Source organism: Nicotiana tabacum, chromosome 12 (assembly GCF_000715075.1).
Source record: "Nicotiana tabacum cultivar K326 chromosome 12, ASM71507v2, whole genome shotgun sequence".
NCBI lineage: Eukaryota > Viridiplantae > Streptophyta > Magnoliopsida > Solanales > Solanaceae > Nicotiana > Nicotiana tabacum.
The window spans coordinates 6,073,828-6,092,808 of record NC_134091.1 but is presented as its reverse complement, the minus strand read 5'-3'; the positions used below and the strand labels follow the sequence as shown (position 1 = coordinate 6,092,808).

Below are 18,981 nucleotides of genomic sequence, written 5' to 3'. Positions count from 1 at the left end.
GCTTACAGTACATAACCTGAATTACATGAGAAGAACTACCTTGTTTACGATCTTGAGTTAGCTGCCATTGTTCACGCCCTAAAGATTTAATGCCATTATTTATATGGGGTTCCATGTAAGATTTATACTGACCATTGGAGCTTGCAACACTTGTTCAAGCAAAAGGATCTAAATTTGACCCAGAAGAGGTGGCTAGAGTTGCTGAAGGACTATGACATCACTATTTTGTATCACCCGGGCAAGGCAAATGTGGTGGGACTACGGATGCTTCTGTGTAATTATTTTGGGACTACGGATGTGGGATTCCGGTAGCTCCCCCTTGTCTGTTTATTTTGGGACTATGGATGTAGGATTCCGGTAGCTCCCCCTGCACAGTTATATGAAATCATCATGTAGCCCACCCCTTTTTTCTTCGTTCCCCTCTTGTCTTCGTTTTTCTTTTTCTTTCCATGTCAGCCTTTGCACTACAAAATTTCTCTACTATTGTTATTCTCTTTCAATTCTTTTCCGGATTCCAATGGATAACTAAGGATTTGAAAAATAAAAGTCACCATTACAGGTGGTTCGAAGATTCGATTTCGAAATTGAGTTTTCCGATTTGTTAGTTGTTTGGAATGGGTGTTGTCCCAATTGATTGGAATCATCAAGATGAGTTCAAAACTTAAATTTCAAATGATTTGGAGTAGATTTAGGCTATATTTGAGTTAAATTTCACAGGATGCCCAAGGAAGAAGAACACGTGAAGCTCCATTGATAGGATCCATTTGTATAATAATGTATAATATTGTATAAATAGTGTATAATAGTGCATAAACACCACTTATACACTAATTATACAAGGTTGACATATTATTTATAAGTATTTGGTGAATTGCTTTCATTTTCTTCTTTTTCTTCTTTTCGTTCTCTTCTTCTTCTCATTCTTCTTATACACCTATATACATAGTGTATCAAGAATATTTTTACTCTGTGATTATATATCTTTATACAGTTTTATACAATTATATACATAATGTACCTCTTTGTATAAAAGTGTATAACATTGTATAAAAGTGTATAAGCATCTCTAACGAAATTTTTGTACGATTTTCACTTGCAATTCTTGTATAAAACTAGTCCAAATCTCCAGCAAATAACTTCAAACTTTGTATACAACCTACTTAGACCATATCTAATAAGTTCAAACAATACCCACTCTAAATTTCTCACAAAAGCATAAACAAAATTTAACAAGATTAACATTAAGGAGATGAGATTTTAGGTTTCTCGCGTATGTTTTTACGTTTTGTAGTTGTGATAGGTATGCATAAACTTGAAGATATACAAAGTAAAAAAAAACAACAACTCATAAAGTACTGGTTATGGAAGAAGGCACGAATGATTGGGTATGGAAGAAGGCACAAATGAGTGTTGACTGAATGGGGAACTGATTTTTGTTTTCAGTTTTGATTGCATATGATTCTTTTTTATTAATTAAATTAAATATTTATGGGTGAAAAATGAGGAGCGAGCTACAATAGGGATAGATAGGAATAAATGATGTTGTTATAATTAGAGGAAATGGGAAAAGAAGGGATCTTATTGATATTTGGCTACATATTTGTAAACTTGTAACTGAGCTAAAATAGTGCAATGTCAACTTATGGAGTGCATTATTCTATAATTTTGTCTCTTATCAATCAATTTAAAAAAAATAAAAAGACTTAAAAATTATTTTAAAAAATTGAAAGTTTTGATTATTAAAAATTATTTTGTAACTTTCTGTGATACCAAATAAAATGGTATTTTTATCTAACTATGCTATATTAGAAACTTATTTACCTATATTCTAGATGTTTTGCAGTTTTTAATAAGTATCTAGTTTTTTTAAAAAAAATTATATATTGCTTATTAAAATGTGTTCGCCCTATAATTAGTGCCTTCAATTAAGGGGTTCAATTACATCCTTTCCTTTTTTTCCTCTCCTCTTCTCTCTTTTTTTTTTACATCAAAATCCCTTAACCTACGCCCATAATCTCCATCTTCTCTCTTCCCACCATTTCCGACAGCTTTATATTATTAAAAAATATTCAAAAATTATATGATAATTGTATTCATAATTGTATTTGAATTGTATCGGATACATCAATACCTAAAACATATATCATACTTGTATCACGATTTTATCTAACTTCTATCCGGTACTTTAATACCCAAAATAATACCTGATATAATACTAATAAATTAATATACAATTATCATATTTATGATACAAACTGTAAAATTTATTATGAACTCACAACTGCACGTAACAATATACAACGAATATACAAGTATCATACATTTATAATACAATTCCTGCAACAATTGTGATACATATACAATTATAATACAATCGTAATACATTTCTGAAAATTTGTGATACAATTATGATCTTCATCTTCTTCAAGTTTTAATCACATTTCTACACTAAAAATTTAATATAATCCTATTCTAACTGTATTAATATTGTATCGAGTATTATTTTGGGTATTGACGTATCATATACAAGTCAAATACAATAAAGATTTTAGAAGAAAGAAAATAAGATTAAAAATTTACCCACAACTTGATTCTAGAGCAGCATTTCGGATTTCGTCTGCATTGTATCAAAAAGAAAATAGAGATTTTGTGTGATTAATAAGAATGAGAGGAATTAAATTTCAAAAGCCCTGGAAGAAGAAAAGAATATGCAATTTTGGGGGGATAACGGTGGGTAAGCGAGTTTTTTGGTAAGTAAGATTTTGGATAACAATGGGTAAGCAAAATTTCTTGTTGTGCGTAAGAACAATTTTGGGTAATTGTTAAGAAAGAGAGAAGATATTTTTGTAATCTTTTGGAAAGGAAAAAAATCTTAAATATAGGGGAGATTATTAGAAATGGAGGTTGAGTGTCATGTAACTACTAATAGGCTAGATTTAAGGGATCTTGAATTTTTTTTTAATAGTTTTGTATATAACTAGTAAATATAGATATATAAAGTAATTAATAAGGAACCTAAATAAATGTGGTAAATAGGCTTTTATTACAGTATAGCTAGGTAAAAATCCCAAATAAAATAAAATTGAGAAAAATAGTTTGATAAAAGTAAAGTTAGAATTTAATTGCATCCTTCTACTGTTGATGGGTTTGTAATTGGGCCTTGTAGTTATTGGGCTTGAAACTTCAGAACCCGAATACTGTCTCAGGCCCAAATAAAATACCCAGTATGGTCGAACTTCTAAACCCGTTAACCAGGTGAAGAGCTTCTTCTTCGTTGAGAAACCCTCCCCTTCTTCCACCTCAATTTCACCAATTTTTCCAACTCTCAACATTCATTCTTCCAATTGAAAAATCATTAAAAATGCCTTCTGAAGACTCAAAGCCAGTGAAAAAAGAGGAATTTGATGATGAAGAAAGCATTGGTTCTCTCTTAAACAACAAAAAGAAACCTAACAACAATGCAGCTTCAAAATCTCAGCCTCCCAAAAGTTCTAAGGTGAAGAAAGAAGAAAAAGATGATGACTTTGAAGAACCCATTTCCAAAAAGACCCCTAAAAACCTCAAGCCCAAAAAAGAAGAAGAATCCTCATCCATGTCCAAGAAAAGCTCCAGTAAAACTGATAAAGTTAGTTTCTGTATGCACTTTTTATTGTGTTTGTTCTCTTTTCTGTTTAAGTTGTCACTCCCCTGTATCAATTTATGTGATGTTGTTTGACTTGTCACAGAGTATAAGAACAAAAGAAAGATTTTCGAAACTTGTGGTTTAATGTGAGTTTTTATTGATAATAACTACAAGTTGTAGACATTCGTGTGGTTATAAGTCATCTCATTAAGGTTAAAATGAGGAGATTACAGTTAGATTATTCCTAAATATAGAAATGTGTCATTTGTTTGGACCAGCTAAAAAGAAAAGAGTACCACCTAAAACGAGGCAGAGGGAGTTTTTAGGGAAATGTCATTGTATAGCCGCTCTCAAAATAATAGCCGAAAAATGTTTGCTTTTTGTATATATATATATATATATTATATATATATGCATTTATGTATGTTATATACAAAAAATAAACAAATTTTGTACACTTTTGCAGCTACCGGATGTAAATAGTTTTGGTCGCGGGCTAAAAGTGGTCTTTGCCCTATTTATTTTATGGTTTTAATGTGCAGAAAGTTGTGAAGAAAGAGGAGGTGGAGGATAAGAAGAAAGGAACAAAAAATGCTGACAGTAATGTGAAGAAAAGGGAAAAGAAAGTTTATGATTTGCCTGGTCAGAAAAGAGATCCTCCTGAGGAAGTATGTTTCTTTAACTTATAGTTGTGAGTGCATTGGGTAAGAACATTTTTTTCTGGTTTTCAAATTGATGTATGGTTATATTTTGGATTTTTCAGAGAGACCCGATAAGGATTTTCTATGAATCCTTGTACCAGCAAGTGCCCAACAGTGAGCTAGCAGCTATCTGGTATACAACTTTCCATTCTAACTTTTTTGGATAAGTTTTTCATCTGAAGTTTTATTGCATTGTGTATTATCGGGTACGAAGCTGTCTATATCTTCTTTTAGTTACTGAATGTGTGAAAAAGACCAACATTGCATGTTATGATGCCCTAAAGGCCTGTAACAAAGTATATGGCATTTACCTGGTTGATACTTCTGCATTAGCATTTAGCTCATTTGTTCAATTCATACACTGATTATGGTTTAGAGTAGGAGGATCTGGAATATGGTCGTCGTCCAATGATTAACTATTCTTTGTCTAAATTGGGGTGATAAACAGTGGTTAGAACTGTTCATTACCAGGCAAAAACAAGAGTAGGGGTAAGAAAATTCTGTTATTTGCTTGAATATTCCTCCCGAGTCCCAATGGTTTATAAGGATGCAGCTTGGATGAATGCATGATTAATATCTTTGCTATACCATACAACGGATGGTAGAAACTGGGGAGGTGTGCTTGAGTGGTCACGTGTATGAAAGTGTAAGTAGGCTGGAAGCAACCAAGGAGAACATTTGAAATAAGCAGAACTATGTCAAAAGAATAGCCCTCACACTTATGACACTTATGAGTCGCCTTTTTATTGTTAGTTTTTTGTTTCTTAAACAAAGAAATTGGCTTGATATGAGTTGTGGGTTACTGGTGGAGACGCTTGGTGATGTTTCTAATTGACTTAGTATCCATTGGACAAGGAATATGCATTTCCACTTGGCCATTTTGGCTAGTGTAATACAATAACAAATTTGGCCACATTACTTATCTATAAGGCTGAGCTCGTTTCTGATGGGTCTAATTCTCACCTTTAGTGTGGACACTCAGAACTCATCTTTCAAGTACTGATTTGAACATAGAAAAGAAAAAGAAACCAAGTATAATTAAGATGTGGAATAAAAACTTGTATGAGGATTTCATCTACAGTAAGAAAATGGATAGTTTCAACTTGTTGACTCTAGATGATGAGCTCAATATGGTGTAGTCATGGTTGTTGGTAGTAGTTATAATGCAAACAATTATGTCCATCCTGTAAATTGAAGCATCGAACTTAAGAAATGCTTTCGCTGGAAGTTTGTTGGTTAATGTTCACGATTTTGTTATGTCCAAGTTGTATGGCTTCTGCATGCATAAATGATATTAAGGAAGATAGATAGCATTTGTTTCTTCATTTCACAAATCGATGATATGAAGTCATGTGACTTTAGTTGTTGCATCTGTCAAGATTTTGCTGTTCTATATGGTTGCAATTATTTACTTCTATGACACATCCCCAAATTTTAAGGTTTACTTATGTATGTTTTGTTGAAAAACATGCTAAATCACTATATAGGCCATTGTCCGGTTACCATTTTGAGTTTCTCGCCTGAATTTCTCGAGTCCACTGTGGTATGATGCTTTGCCGTTGCTCATCTATGTCCTGATACGAAATGTCACCATTCCTTTCTGTCTCCCCAACCACCCCGATCCTTAAAAAAAGCTTTCCAGGTAACATAAATTAAACTAATGTTTTTTTTCCTGTTGATCCCAGTCTCTAAATGTTGTGAGAAAATAGAACCAGACAAGCAACATCTATCCATGAGTAGTTCCTCAACAATTTCTTTTGACCATTGGTGATACCATAAGATGATTTTGTTGAATCTCATTCCTCAAAATGTGTACTTGCAACTATTAACAATCAAAGTCAAACTCATCAACCATGCATTGCTGTTTGATTTAAGTAATGATATATTTTTAATGATGTTTTTGCAGGATGATGGAGTCTGGTTTGCTCCCAAAAGACTTGGCAAAGAAAGTTTTGGAGAAGAAACAAAAGAAGGCTCAACAACAAAAGCTTGGTTCGTCTATGAAAACTGTTGTGACTGTGAAAAAGAACACAGAATCTATTACTGTTACGAAAAAGACATCGTCAACCCCTCTATCAACACAGACAAAGAAAACACCAGATTCTGGAGCTAAATCGAAGCAGCAGTCAAAGAAGCGGAAGAAGGATGATTCTTCTGAAGATGAAGACTCAGATGATGACTTTGTTTCCTCTCTGAAAAGTGCTAAAAAACAGAGAGCAGCTTGATTTCTTGTATTATTGACTAATGACATGTTATTTCTGATTATAGAAGAGAAATTACCAACTAGGCACCATCATATAGCAGAGTTTGCTATGCTAAATCTTTGTAAAACATTTCATTTGCTGAGATGTGATTCTCTGTTACATGCTTCTCAATTTCCAGCTACTTGTATGATCTATTTCAGATGTGAGATTTGGAGAAAACCATTCCAAAATCGTTGATCTATTTAACCATTTGTTCTTTCTTTTCCCCAGTTTTTTCAGGCTCTACTTAGATTTGGTTACAGCTATAATTATATTAGCTTCCTATTTAATTTTAGTGATTGCAAAAATAACCTTAAATCTTCATTAGTATCATTTGGGCAAGCACTTTAAGGGCCCGTTTGGCCACAATTTTTTTTTCTGCACCTTTTTTCCAGGAAATTTTTTATTTTTTCCGGAATCAATGTTTGATCATGAAAATTTCAAATTTCACTTGAAGTAGAATTTCGGAATTTTTCGAAAATTCTAAAAATTCTAAAAAATTGTTTTCAAAATTTACTTCAAATCACTCACAAGAATTTAAAAATAGCCCCAAATTGTATTTACGTGTTAACACAATTTTTCTCTCAAATACTACTTTCACTTTTTCCTGAAATTTTACAATTTTTATGTCCAAACGCCTACATAGTTGTGACCTTTTCAATTGAGATTTGGCCCCACCGGCCACCCCTCAGGAATCAATCTATATTTTATCAATCCTTTTCGTCTTTGGAATCTATGTATAGTTTCAAACGGATACAAAAGTTCTATATTTATTTATTAATCATATAAGCAATTCTAATTTGTTTAGGATTGAAACACAATTATTGTTGTTATATTTGGACAGATATTATAAAGAAATTTTTATTCCTATACACTAAACTTTATTATCCTTAATGTTCATGTTTAGCTAATTACCCAGTATAAACAAATTTTGTTTACAAAATATATACAATCCACCTTAAAAGACTTCTAAATTTATTATTTGTACCTTCAATCAAGTGATTTAGTTACACCCTTTTTTTTTTTTTTCTCCTCGATCTCCTCTTTCTCTCGGGATCTTCCATTATTTTAAACTATTTCACTGATAAAATACTCACATTATTTTCGACGATGATGGGATTTTCTTAAGCGCAGCTTGAATCACCAAAGTGAAAAAACTTCATTTCCTTAAGCGCGGCTTCCTAGATTATCACAAAATGGGATTTTTTCACAATAAGTATTCTCACTAATGATATTTCTCGCATGATTTGCTGCCTCCGTTTATCACAAATTCTGTTCTTTGGACTTTTTCTTTTCTTCTTCTTTCATTGTGATGAATCGATTTAACCTTGACTGGGCTTTCTCTTCATTACGCGCCATGGCTGGTTTTGTGAATTGCGAATAACTGAAATCCTATAAATTTTGCAGTTAGGAATTTGGGGGGAAATCTCAAGTAAATTGAGATGCTAACTTCATTGTTTCACTCTATTCCATCGACGGAATAGAGAATTCATACAACTTTCATACATTATTTCGACACCGTTAAATACAGTTACAATATCATACAACTTAAATACAAATTTTATACAATAAGTCTTTTGTATTTTTTGTATCTAATTTACACATAGTAAAAATAAATTTCATACAACTAATTATATATTATATAACTTATCTACAACTTATCTACACTTTCGTACATTATTTCTATCAAATTATATACAACTACAATATCACACCACTTAAATACAATTTTTATACAATGTGTTTTGTATATTTTGTAACTGATTTATACATAATAAAAACAAATTTCATACAACTAATTACTATATATTATACAACTTATCTACAATTTACATACATTATTTCTGCTTAGTTATATACAACTACAATATCATACAACTTAAATATAATTTTTATACAATATTGTTCAACTTTCATACAATAGTTAAATAATATATATATATATAAACAACAAAATATAATTTACAAAATATAATTTTTCTACAATTTTACTACGATTACGTAAATATACTTCTGCAAGTTTCGATATGAAATTAAGCCAAAAACAAGTTTAAGCTTCACCAAAACACCCTCAAAATTGAGATATAAACTCCAAACCATATTTCTAATTGTTTGCAACAACATCCAATCCAAACAAATAATAGTTTTTAAAAGCCCAAATTCGAATTCAAAAACTTCAAAAAATTTTAATGGCTGTCAAAGGTGGAATTGCTGCCCTCTTTTCCTTTGCTTTACATTACTGAAATTAGGGATTGAGAGATAAAGAGAGACGTAGAAAGAATTCCAAATTCTTTGCAACAACACCCAATTCAAACAAATAATATTTTTTGAAAACTCAAATTCGAATTTAAAGCTTCAAAGCCTTTTAATGGTTGTCAATGGTGGAATTGTTGCTCTCTTGTCAACGGGATTGAGATATAGAGAGACGTAGAGAGAGAAAGAGCGCAGGAGAGAGGGAGCACATGAGGGAGAGAGAATAAGGATGAAAAATAATTGATTCGTAATATAAAGGAATACTCATTTAATTTCTAAAGTGTATATAATTGTTAAATTTGTATATAGAAGGTAATTAAATTGAAACTTGAGTAGGGAGGGTAATAAAGTTTTCAATAGTGTATAGGTATGCAAAATCCCTATTATAAATTGGACTCGGGCCCAATCACCAACTATATAGCGACCACAAGAGAAGCCCAGCCTTCTTCTAATTAACTAATTAACGGGTCATATTATATGGGCCTATTAGGTCTTCCTACATTCTCAATCCTAATTAAATCACAGGTGCTTCAGCCCTTCTTTATTTACTGTTCCTAAATTCACTACTCTTTTTTCTCTTCCTCAAATTTTGAGAAGAAAATTCAACAAAAAAAAAATTAATTTTTTTTCTTCAGAAGAATTATGACTTTTTGATGAATTCTGATCAACAGCCTAAACATTACTAATGGTTGATAATCAGGAATTACCAGAAGCAGCACAATGTATGATCACAGAAAAAGAAAGAGAAGTTGCAGAAATTCTGTTAAACTTACCGGAGCTTATAGCAAAATTAAGTCTTTATGGTAAAGAACAACTTCTTCCTTGGGGCTGGAAAAAACGAAGATCCGCCGTTAATTATCCTTTAACTCCATTACCGTCCCCAGAACTTCAACAATCACCACCGGCAGCTGACTTCTATCCGTCTCCGTCTCCGTCTCCGTCTCCGTCACCGTCAACGTCACCATCATCCTCGTCACCTCCAGAACCGCAGAGATTCAAGCCTAGAGTTGCCAACACTAAGGTTAACGCCGTTAAACTCAACTTACTTCTCCATGCTAGCTTAGTTGATGGCCATGCTAATAATGCTCTTGTGGAATTATTTTATGTCCAACTAAAATTAGGAAAAAAGGTCTAAATTTACTCTTTTACCCTACTAAATTTGTTAATTTTATTTTCTGTTACTCTTAGCAAATTGTTTCATATGTATCATTGCCTTTCACGAAATTCCAACGTGAATTAGATGAATTCCACATGTTAAAATACTTTGAAAAAATTAAAATTCCAGATTTATCATTCTTTTCATCCGTTATACTTTATGTTGGAGCTCCGTAAAGGTCAGGGGCAAATAAATTTGCTAATGAAGGATATGAATAACCTCAAAATACAAAAGAAAGTAAAATTTTAAATATTATTTCTTGTAGTAAGGATTTTCCCTTAAACTAATCACTTTGTATATCCAACAACTCAATAGAATAGTTTTGGCGGTGGTTAAATTCCTCCATAGACATGGGGAGGTATATTTCCTACTTTTTCGGTGTCCGAATTTGAGGTTTATACTTAGTGCCCGTTTGGATTGACTTATTTTAAGAGCTTTTAAGCCAAAATAATTTTTAAGTCATTTTATAGTGTTTGAATAGAATGCTTTTAAGCTAAAATGACAAAAACAAACCAAAAGCCAAAAGCTAGAATTCCTAACTTATGGCTTAAAAGCTATTTTAACTTAAAAGTCATTTAAAATAAGCCCATCCAAACAGACTCTTAGTATCTTTTTTCTACTACGAGTTAATTCTCGGATATTTATATTTATTTACTGGATGATTAGTCTTTTTATCTGACTTGATTAGTTTGTGTTATTTTATGTAGGAGCAGTTGCTGCAGCAAATTAATGAGTTAACACAGCGGAAAAAGGTTTATCAACAGGTTGCGGTTAATTTTCCTATTCTCAATTTATGCTTTCTTTCTATATTGCTTTCAATTTTCTTATATTTGATGCAACAGCTCAATATTATACTACACCTATTTGTTAAGTATTATATTAATATATTCATATCAATATTGAAACAGGAGTTGCTCAAGGTCCAGAGTCACCTAGAGAGGCAAATACAATTCAATACCACCTTGAAACAGTTAAATGGGGCAACAACTTTGGCATATAGAGATTAGTTTTCTCTTCTAATCATCAGAGTATTACATATACTTAATATATTTCTCTAACTTATTATCATTGTAATCCCGAGATTGTGTTGATTTGATATATGAAACAGGCAATATAAAGCATTTGTCTTAATTAGCGATAAACTATTCTGCATATATAAGTTAGTTTGGACATAGAGGCGGAGCCACTAGCCAGGATTTGAAGCTTGCGGATTCAGAATTGTAATCCTTTTAAGTTACTGAGTTCTAAATTAATAATTTGTGTATATTTAATGAATTTCTTAAAAAAAATATACAGAATTGGAACAAAACTACTGGGTTCGACAGGACCCGTATCTCACACTCTAGCTCCGCCCCTTGGACTAGTCATAATTTTGATGCAGTGATGATCAATATTCCAAGTTCTAAAGTTATTTACGGTGTATTTGATGTTGCAGTGCATGGCTAATTCAAGGAATTAATTTGTGTCAATTATCCAAGGATTGATGTATATTGATTCATTGAAAGCTCTCAATCGGCCTCATGTATATTTATACTAATGCCTAAAGAACAAGCGAGTTGAATGTATTTACACTAACTAATTAAATTCTTGAATTTATACTGTAGCTTTATCCAAAAAGAGAAGCTTTTTTAAAGTATGTTATTGACAAAAATGAAGATTTTTTATAGTCATTTTTGTTTTGCGAACAAATAAAGCTCAACAAAGAAGTTCTTCACGATTACAAATATAACACGAGTTGTCAAAACAATGCTCATCAATTTACCACAATCTTACTATGTATCTTAGTGTTGTTAGCCGGTTTGGTATCGTTATACTTTATGAAATTCACAGATGTAAAAGATGTACACTATTACGTATCCTCTACAAAAATAAAATACGAGTAGAAATTATCTACGTTTTGATTAAAATAAAAGGGGAAAGGAGAATGTGAACTCCATATGCTTATAAATATAAACTGTCTTTCCCTTCTAGTCTCAATTTCTTCTAATTCTAGCTCTAGCTTTTGATCCAGAAATATGCCATATAACATAACAATTTCCTTGTTCAATATGATATGCTACAATTCCTATTTCTTTCCAGCAAAAGGAATTACCATTTCAATCCATTCAATCTTTTCCTTACTAACTCCATTGCTTCTCAACTTTCTCCTATGGAAGTACCAAAGCTAGTTATGGCACATATATTGATTTGGGGTGTGTTTCAAATGGTGTACGACGTCGTCTTAGGAGCAATAATGCCTATGTTGTTGTTCATCATACTATGTTATTGTTTGGCTCATTGTCCGTGGCATCTTTGGCATCTCTTTTTCTACCAGACTCAGCTAGCTAGCCTTTTTTGTATTTCCTCTATGTCATGTTTGCAATTGGTAGATTACCACATTTGGCCTACAGGAAAATTGTGATGTATTTTTGGCTAAGGCATCAGAGGAGGCGAGTGTTGCCCTTGTTCTTTAGTCTATGGAGGTTCATGACTCATTTTCACCATATCCGCCGCCAACTAGATCTTCCTTTGTAGTAAGATTCAGGGCCGGACCTATAGTTTTGAATATAATTTCAATTTCAGTTATGTTTTAGCTTGTACTATTTATATATATGTGAAAAATCATAAATATTGGAATTGTGAGCGCATGATATATTTCAAAGAACTAATGTTGAATCCAATAAATCTAAATTATGAATCACCTTGTTCCAAAGCGATAATTATCTACGTTCCAAATAATTTTAATTAAAGAAAGAAAAAAAAATGATTCCTCATGAATAAGATTTTACAGGTAAAATTAAATTAAACGAACCTAGTTATTCATATGTAGCGCAATCTTACTAAGATATTTATCACATTTCTGTTTTTGGAGCTGAAAAAGTCATTCATTTTCAAACTTTCCTAGTAAAGATGCATGTATGAGGATTCTATTTTTATTATTAATTTTATTTTAACTATCTGGTACGTAGTAGACCCCCTAAGGTCATTGAAAAGTTCTTCATTCTTAGAAGCTAAATCCGAGATTGTTGACCAAGGATGAAGAGATTCCGATCATATCACTATACTCTTTAGTGATCATGAGAATTCATTCTATTAAGATTGATATAAATCAAATTAAATAATTACATATTTAATATTATTTTGCTCTAACAGACATTAGAACTCTAGATCACTACAATTGTTTTCTTCTTCTTCTTCTTATTTTATCTTGTTGACCGCAATCCTGTCACTGCAACGATGCATCATTGACTTATTTATTTCAGAATTTGGTTAATATAATTTGCATCAGAGAGAAGGTTTAAGAAAGGAATTAGGTTGGTGAACCAAAAACTTGGGTCCTGTAATTTTTTTTTTTTTTTGAGTAAATCTGTAAATTTAATTGAGATGAGACAATAAAACTATCAGCGAAACAGGACAAAATTTTGAGGCATTTGTGGATGAGCTTTTCCCAATGATTAGAACGTAAAATATCTTGTAAAATTTTGAACAAGTATCACCCAACTTATTTACCGTTTATGTTTATAGTTCCATGCTTTCAGATTCCTATTTTTTTTTTTTTTTTTTTTTTGTGGGTCGAACTTTCCGCTATAGTTGCTTGTTCACCAAGCACCTTCTACAATTTTACCTTTTTAAGTTTATCCAAGACAGTAAAAGAAAATGTTACTACTAGTATTTCTAAATTTACCGCAAAGGAATTGTGGTAGCACGTGAAAACCCAACACTTCTCTCTCTCTGCATTCTATTGGATGAGATTGGAAACAGGCTGTAGTCTTTGAGTCTTTGACCTTACCCACCCCCCCACCTTTCACCCCCACCCCCAAATCTTCCGACACAAACCAGAAAAGGAAAAAAGTAAAAAATAAATAATAAGCGAAGAAAGAGAGAAGAAGTAAAAATGAAGAAAAAAGTGAAGTAAAAAAAAAGAAGTATTTGGTGTAATCGCCTAATGTTGCAACACCACTCTATATATGGAAAATTTTGTTTAGATTCGATGCATGTTCAATATCAGATTAAGTGACATAATTATACATACTAATTACCTATATAGATCGAATATATATTTGCTTTCGGTACCAAAAATAAGCGGTTGTGGTAAAATAAATTTATTTTAAAATATTTGATTTTTAAGGGGAAAAAAAGAATTTTATTAATTAAAAAATACTTATGGAAAGTAAATCTAATGTCTTTTTATTAATACACAAAACTTTTAATAAAACAAATATAGCATGGATCGAAAAATAGTAGTAGTGAATTAAGCATGAGTATGTTATAAACCTTATATAAAAATCACATGTTTATGCAATTAATGATTTGATGCATACAATATATTTTTAATTACCTACATCATAACATCCATTAGATACAAAGCTTCAATCTAATCTTAATACATTCCCTTCTTGTTCAGAAAAAAATTGATGACCTCTTCCTCTTCTATTTTTTTAGTTTAATTTTTTTTTCTAATAAACTATCTAATATTCGGAACTCACTTATTCAACCGCAATCATTTAAGAAGAAAATGCTTCATATCAAAGGAGTTTTCGTCTCCGAATCCCGTTTTGCCATAAAATATGGGAGTTTTTCTTTTCAAATATTTGTTTGTTGATTTTAATATTTTTTGCCATATTTGAAATTAAAATCTTTAAATCCCAAAAACAGCTCTAGAGTAGTTTTATAATTTTTAAAGTTTTCTCCCAACAAAACTTTAAATTCTTTTAAAGTAAAATACATGTCCAAACATAATTTTAACTTTCAAAATTATTTTTCATCTCATCTTTAATTTTTTTTTTTTTTTGAAATTTCAATAAAATCTGTGTTCAAACGTTAGCTAAGCGTCAAGTAAACTAATTACATCCTAAATGATTGTTTTTTTTTTTCTTAGTTATCGTGGGTTTATTCTCACCTAAGGAAAGATGCGAGAAAAAGGAAAAAGAAAAAACAACGAAGAGGGAAAAAAAAAGGAGACGCAAAAAGCATAAACCCTAGACAAGCCTCCCATCTCTATTTATTTGCCACGTGTCATCAGCCACAAACTCCATAGATTTCCCCTTATTACCGAACCCCATTCCTCCATCTTCTTCTTCACTCTCTATCTCTCTGTCTTCCTCTCTAAACGCTCACAAAATTTACAGAGCAAAAATGAAACAAAACAAACAGTGTGTTTTGCTCAATACATATAACGAAGATGAAATACAAGTAGCCAATATTCTACTCGATCTTCCCAATCTTTTCACACAAAAACAATTTCCTTCTCAATTTTCTTATTCATTTACTTGGGGTACAAAAAAGAGGAGATCTAATAGAGGCGCCACCGATTTTTCATCTTCTCTACAGGGAAGTTCAAACGAAATTGAAACCACCAAAATTAAGGCTGAAGTTACTAGCCCTGCTACTCCTCTTTCTTTTTCCCCTAGTGAATCTGATGATAAATCCAAACATTCTTCTCGCAAAATCTCCAAACGAAAGGTACTGTATTATTTTTAATTGTTTTTCAGAACTATTTTTCTGAGTTTATGTTATTCATTGAATTTTTTGAAATTTGATTTATGTCTATTGACTTGTTTTGATGCCGTCTCCCCTGTTTCGGATAATCTTTTAAAAAATAAATTAATTAATGGAGGGTGGGTTATTTTTTAAATAAAATTTAAACCATGTTGCAACTGAATTTCTAGAAAAAAAAAAAATTGTCAATGATTTTGTTTTAAATTGTTGTTGCTTGGTTTGTAGACAAGGGAGGAGTTAATGGACATGATAAAACAATTATCTCAATGCAGAGAATCGCTTAAAGGGGTAAGTTTGTAATTTCGTTAACAAAAATTGAGTTTTTTTTTCTTTTCTAAATTATCTTCTGTATTTTATTTTTCCAGTTTTCTCAAACTGTTTTATTTATTCTTTATTTTTTATATCGGAATTTGGACAGGAAGTGGAGAATGTTCGGAATTACTATAACAGCCAAAAAGCTTATAATCTGAAGTTGAAAGCAATGAAAGAACAGGTAAAAATCTCCCATCTTTATTTTTTGGCTTCACCATAAAAATCCATATCTATTTTTGGTAAGAATGTTTTCCTCTCACTTATTTCAGAGGTGGGCCCACATAATTTTATTCACAAGTTGATCATTTCCAGTTCCCTCAAGTAGCCTAAAACTTTATCTGCTCAATGTGTTATGATTAATTAATTAAGATAAAAATAGTATTAATTAATTGTGACGTGAAATACATGTAGTTTGCTCTGAATATGATAAAAACTTATTCGCACTCAGTATTATACTAAGTTAATCACTGCAATATATGTCTTTCAGACATATTTTTTTCATGGTTAAGTGATGCATTAACACGTTAATTCATAAATGTTAAAGTTAAATTACTTGGTTTGACAAAAATGACGAGTGCAAATTAGCATTTGTTGTATAAGCATCAGGTGTGAATAAGAAATTTACTGTTTAACTTTTGCAAGTTTGTGGTCATGTATACTCCTTTGCTCTTATTAATTTGTCAAAATCTAGGTATTATTACTTTTAGGTTGCGCCAAAAACTATTTATATTTGGTAGTTGAAAAAGTGTATAAAATTTATATATAACATACCGAATGTATATATATATATATATATTCGGCTATTATTTGAGAGCAACTAGTGTCATTTATTCGTTCACTAAAAAAAGTTGATTATTTTGCTAATTATAGGTAACAAGAATGTTGAATATCCAAGGGCCAGGTGTTAATTTAGGTCAAATTTGCAACAAACCTGAAATGGAGCTCAATCATCAACAGCCGTTCATTTTGGATCAGATTGCTTTTGGAGGATCAGAAACTTTCCATAGATTTCAGTACTCATTGGGCCAAATCCAGCAGGCCCAGCCTATATTCTCATCTAATAATGGATTGGGCTGTGTGAATCATGTGGGCCTAGGCCCAATAGGTATTCCGGATCTAAATGTTACTGTGGACGAACCCACACCTTTTGATCTTGAGAGAATGAATGTTGAAAGAAAGGCCCAATTTGCTGCAGCTAGGAGGAGGAGGATAAATAAAAGAATAGAAATTAAGAATGCCTCTGGTTTTATTAGACCACAAAGAAGAAGATAGTGGTAATATTGTCTTTCTTAAATTCCTTTTTAACTATAGAGTTATATGATTTTTTTTGTCAAGTGGTAAAATGGCCAATTGAGCAAAGCTCTTTTTTTATTGGCCATGTTGCTAAGTGAAACTGTATCGTATATTAGTTAAAGAAGTTGGTGAGCTAATATGATTTATATACTTTTCATCTATATTCAAATCTCAAATGAGTAATATATAAGCAAAATATTTACCTTAATTTAGGTGGGGTTAGCAGGAAAATATGTAAATGTACATTGCAAAGTCTTACTTTATACAAAGTGCATATGAGAGTAGATTAAGTCCTAAGTGGACAAATCTTTAATATTTGGTAGGCTAGACTGGAGAGGAACGATCTAATTGGATAGCAAGGATCAAGATAATTTGTGATAATATGGTTTGGATTGTGATTTTTTAGCAACTAGTGTTAGGACAGATTCGCGAACACTAATCATGTCAAATATTTAAGTTTTTTGGATTGTATGTAAATAATTTTAAAATTTATACTTTCTCGGTAAATATAGATAATCATTGGATATTAACTACATGAAAAAAAATTAACCATTTCTTCTATTTATTTTTTTTTGCTACCATTCTTGCCGGTGTCATTGGATCCTAAAAATAGTCGGGAAGCAAAATAATAACTCATATTTATGGCAAAACAATCAAATATTGAGACAATGAATGACTCTTTGCATAAGACTTAACTATTTTACTACTATTTGAAATCTTATTTGGTATGTTGATATCTCTTAAAAAATATTTCTTTCTTAAAATTTTAGTTTCTAAAATATTATTTTTATAATAATGTAATTGAAAATATTATTCTTAATTCAAAACTCATTTTAGTTGGCTATTTAAAAAAATATAAAAAAATTTAGCTAGTGAATTTTTTTACTCCATTTTGATATTTGACATTAACCATGTTAAATATCTGAGTTATTTGAATTATATGTAAATAACCTTAACATTTAAACTTTCTAAATAATTATAGATAATCGTCAGATATTAATTAAGAAACACTACATGAAAAAAGACTTAACATTTTCTCAATTCTTGTAGTGATAATTTTATTTTTGCACTATTCTCATAGGTGTCATTGGAACCTAAAAATAGCCACAAAGTTAATAATAACTCATATTTATAGCAAAACACGAATGTTGACACGATATAAATGATTTTTTGATTACGACGTGACTCTTATACTAAGACTTAAACTCTTATTTGGTATGATTTTATCTTTCAAAAAATATTTCTATTTTGAAATTTCAATTTCTAAAACTTTATATATATTATAATAATGCTTATCTTTATAATGTAGCAAGTGAATATATTATCCTCAATTTAAAATTCATTTTAATCGGCTATCTAAAAATTTAAATGATTCTTTGGCCGACATTAGGGCTCCAATCCCTGAGTTGAGCAAGTTTTCTTTTAGCCGACATTAGGGCTCCAATCCCTGAGTTGAGCGATTTTTCTTTAGCCGACATTAGGGCTCCAATCTCTGAGTTGCGTCTTTTAGACTTGAGGTTTCCAATCCCCTCATCAATTCTGTAGATTTTTATGGCAATTAACTCACGAAATTTTCCTAGTGAAACTGGGGCAGAAAAATTTCGTTCGTTCGTTTGTTTCGTTGTCTGAGCAGGTTTGACCTCGAGGCACAGGGATCGAGATGACCTATAGAGTGAGTCTCAATCCAGAATAAAAGAAAGGAAGAAAAGAGCAAAAGAAGATGAGCCCAAATACTGGAACAAACAAAGTGCGTATCGCTCAAAATATGATTGAAGTCACGAGCTCCGCCAATCCCGCTTCACTCAATGCTGCAGAAATAAACAAGCGCCTACAACTTGCGAGCATCAAGATTCAGATCGAAGTCTACAAGCAGAATCAGCTAAGACTCAAGATCAATTTGCGAAAGAATTATAGATAGGAATC

The 18,981-nt window shown here is 31.4% G+C and overlaps 3 protein-coding genes across 3 annotated transcripts; all 3 read left to right on the top strand.

The window, feature by feature from the left end:
• The first annotated feature begins 3,251 nt into the window (after window positions 1–3,251).
• Window positions 3,252–6,692, top strand: LOC142166786 (uncharacterized). The gene is made up of 4 exons (XM_075226085.1): window positions 3,252–3,625; window positions 4,165–4,290; window positions 4,386–4,456; window positions 6,230–6,692. Exons 1-4 carry the CDS (start codon window positions 3,362–3,364, stop codon window positions 6,546–6,548), a joined length of 780 nt encoding a protein of 259 aa, XP_075082186.1. The 5' UTR covers window positions 3,252–3,361; the 3' UTR covers window positions 6,549–6,692.
• Window positions 6,693–9,328: 2,636 nt separating this feature from the next.
• LOC142167402 (uncharacterized) lies at window positions 9,329–11,147 on the top strand. The gene is made up of 3 exons (XM_075227565.1): window positions 9,329–9,840; window positions 10,683–10,739; window positions 10,884–11,147. The coding sequence occupies exons 1-3, from the start codon at window positions 9,505–9,507 to the stop codon at window positions 10,980–10,982; spliced, it is 492 nt and encodes a 163-aa protein (XP_075083666.1). The 5' UTR covers window positions 9,329–9,504; the 3' UTR covers window positions 10,983–11,147.
• A 3,822-nt stretch (window positions 11,148–14,969) lies between these two features.
• On the top strand, window positions 14,970–17,193 carry LOC107818149 (uncharacterized). Its single transcript, XM_016644092.2, has 4 exons — window positions 14,970–15,417; window positions 15,679–15,741; window positions 15,872–15,946; window positions 16,636–17,193. The coding sequence occupies exons 1-4, from the start codon at window positions 15,091–15,093 to the stop codon at window positions 17,035–17,037; spliced, it is 867 nt and encodes a 288-aa protein (XP_016499578.1). The 5' UTR covers window positions 14,970–15,090; the 3' UTR covers window positions 17,038–17,193.
• Window positions 17,194–18,981: the final 1,788 nt, after the last annotated feature.